The 2048-nt window shown below is 31.6% G+C and overlaps 1 protein-coding gene across 1 annotated transcript; it reads right to left on the bottom strand.

Moving 5' to 3' along the window:
• Positions 1–364: 364 nt before the first annotated feature.
• LOC115988020 lies at positions 365–1135 on the bottom strand. Its single transcript, XM_031111647.1, has one exon. It carries the CDS (start codon positions 957–959, stop codon positions 456–458), a length of 504 nt encoding a protein of 167 aa, XP_030967507.1. The 5' UTR covers positions 960–1135; the 3' UTR covers positions 365–455.
• Between the last annotated feature and the right edge of the window lie 913 nt (positions 1136–2048).

Here is a 2048-nt window from a genome sequence, read left to right as displayed (position 1 = left end):
ATATCTCGAAATATGAAAATGTGTCAGGGATAATTATAAGGCTCTTGACCTTTTTCGGGTTCTATTTTGTTAGAAGAGTAAAAACTTAGAGAGATGAAAGATAAGACAATTTTGAAGTGAAAATTCCATAAAATTTAGGGTGTATTTGAGATCAGTATATTTTGTTGTTGAAATTTTTTTACTGAAAGTAATATAGATAAAAGTAAAAGTTACAGTGAGATCTATAAATAGTACTAAAAAGTGCAGTGGAATGCATGAATAATACAAAAAATAAGCTAAATATTAAAATAAACTGGCATTTTAAACTAAAGCCAAACACACTCTTACAAAAAAAAAAAAAAAAAAAAAAAAAAAAAAAAAAAAAAAAAAAAAGCTACATCAAACTGACCCCAAATTTGTACTTAGAGCAGTTATACCATGACATTTTAATCATAATAATACAGAATTGGCAAATGCTAGAAGTTTTCTGAACATTTGTAGATCTTACTTTTACACATGTCGAACATTCGAATCAAACCTCGTAGCAGAAAAGGCAAAGCAGCTGCAGTCAGGACGTACTTAAATCTATAAGATTCATGAGGTGTGACAGCAAATATGGCAGATCCATAAGTCACAAGCATTGAAGCCGTGGCAATCAATATTTCTAAATGGAAAGGGAATCTATATGTGAGAGACATAATGACCAGAACCGACGTGGAAAGTGCCACAGTGTTAAAAACCAAGAAAACATAGTATGCTTGTTTTCTAGAGGCATAAATGGCACTTCCTGGTGTGTGTCCATGGTCATCATCTTGCCAAACCCCGCCGGGAGGGTTAACCCCAGCTTGAAAGGTCACTGCAGCAATCAATGTAGCAACTATTAAGAGAACGTTTCGAACTTCGGTAGTCGAGTCCTCGCCATCCTTAAATTGGAAGTGTGTAAACCAGCTCTTGCTCCTTTTAGTTGAAGGAGTAGCCATTTTCTTCAAACATTTACAATATACCAAAGCTTGTGTTAAGGACTAGTTATATATAGAATGAATAATGTTATTGTAACTAGCATCTTTTTGGGGGGCAAATTCCACAAGCTTTCCATTTGATGAATTCACACTCATCCCCAAAAGTTTTAAGAAATAATATTCTCACCCTTTTGTGGTCTTATTAATGGAATATTCTGCTAGGAAAGTGAGGATGTAAGAGATGGACTTACTTGTTGCATTTATTATACTTCAGAAAAAGAGTGTCATTTCAGAGAAACCTCATCTAAAGTTGGTGTTTAGTGTTTATACCTAGAGAATTAGAGGAGTGTCATATCGGAGAAACCTCATCGAAAGTTGGTGTTAAGTATTCATCTTAATTTTTTCCGTACCTTTTGTCGTGTCTCAATCTTTTCCTGGTAGTTAGGTTGGGTCCATCCCAAAATGTTTGTCAATTGCCAAGAAGGTAGTACTGTGGTGCATGTGAATTTACGTGATTTGTCCATATATATAAAAATCTTTTTTTTTTTTGGTTAATATATATATATATAAATCTTTTTATTATTTTTTATTTTTGGTTAATCATATATAAAAATCTATCCCTCGCTGTTTGTGTTTAAATTTATAGTATTACTTTAACTCTCAAAAGTCAAAAGTTCATGGAATGATGTTAGACTTGGCTATAATTTATCTTCTTAAAATTTGAGATGATTTTTATTTTATCCTCTGGTGTTTAGAACTTTGGATTTAAATTCCTTACATTATGTAAAGTTAACCTTATGTGCGTCTATGATGCTGATGTGTTTGTTAAACGTCACCTCAACTTGAAATGATGTAATTTTGCAATTAACAACATTTTTTATAAATTACTAAAGGCTTGTGGAAAGTGAGTAGATAGAGTTGGTTGAAAATTAAAGTGATATTACTATAATTACAATTTACTACCTTAAGACTTGTTTGGATTGAGAGAGAGGAAGGAGTAATAGAGACGAGTAAAGTAAAGTTTGCCAAAAATGAATGGATGCCTTAAGTATTTGGGTAAGAAAATATTTTTTAAAAATTTTATGAAAAAAAAATAAAGTTATTAATTTT

This window comes from Quercus lobata, chromosome 4 (genome assembly GCF_001633185.2).
Source record: "Quercus lobata isolate SW786 chromosome 4, ValleyOak3.0 Primary Assembly, whole genome shotgun sequence".
Classification (NCBI taxonomy): domain Eukaryota; kingdom Viridiplantae; phylum Streptophyta; class Magnoliopsida; order Fagales; family Fagaceae; genus Quercus; species Quercus lobata.
Note: the sequence above shows the minus strand (reverse complement) of the source record. Positions and strands in the feature narration are given on the sequence as shown.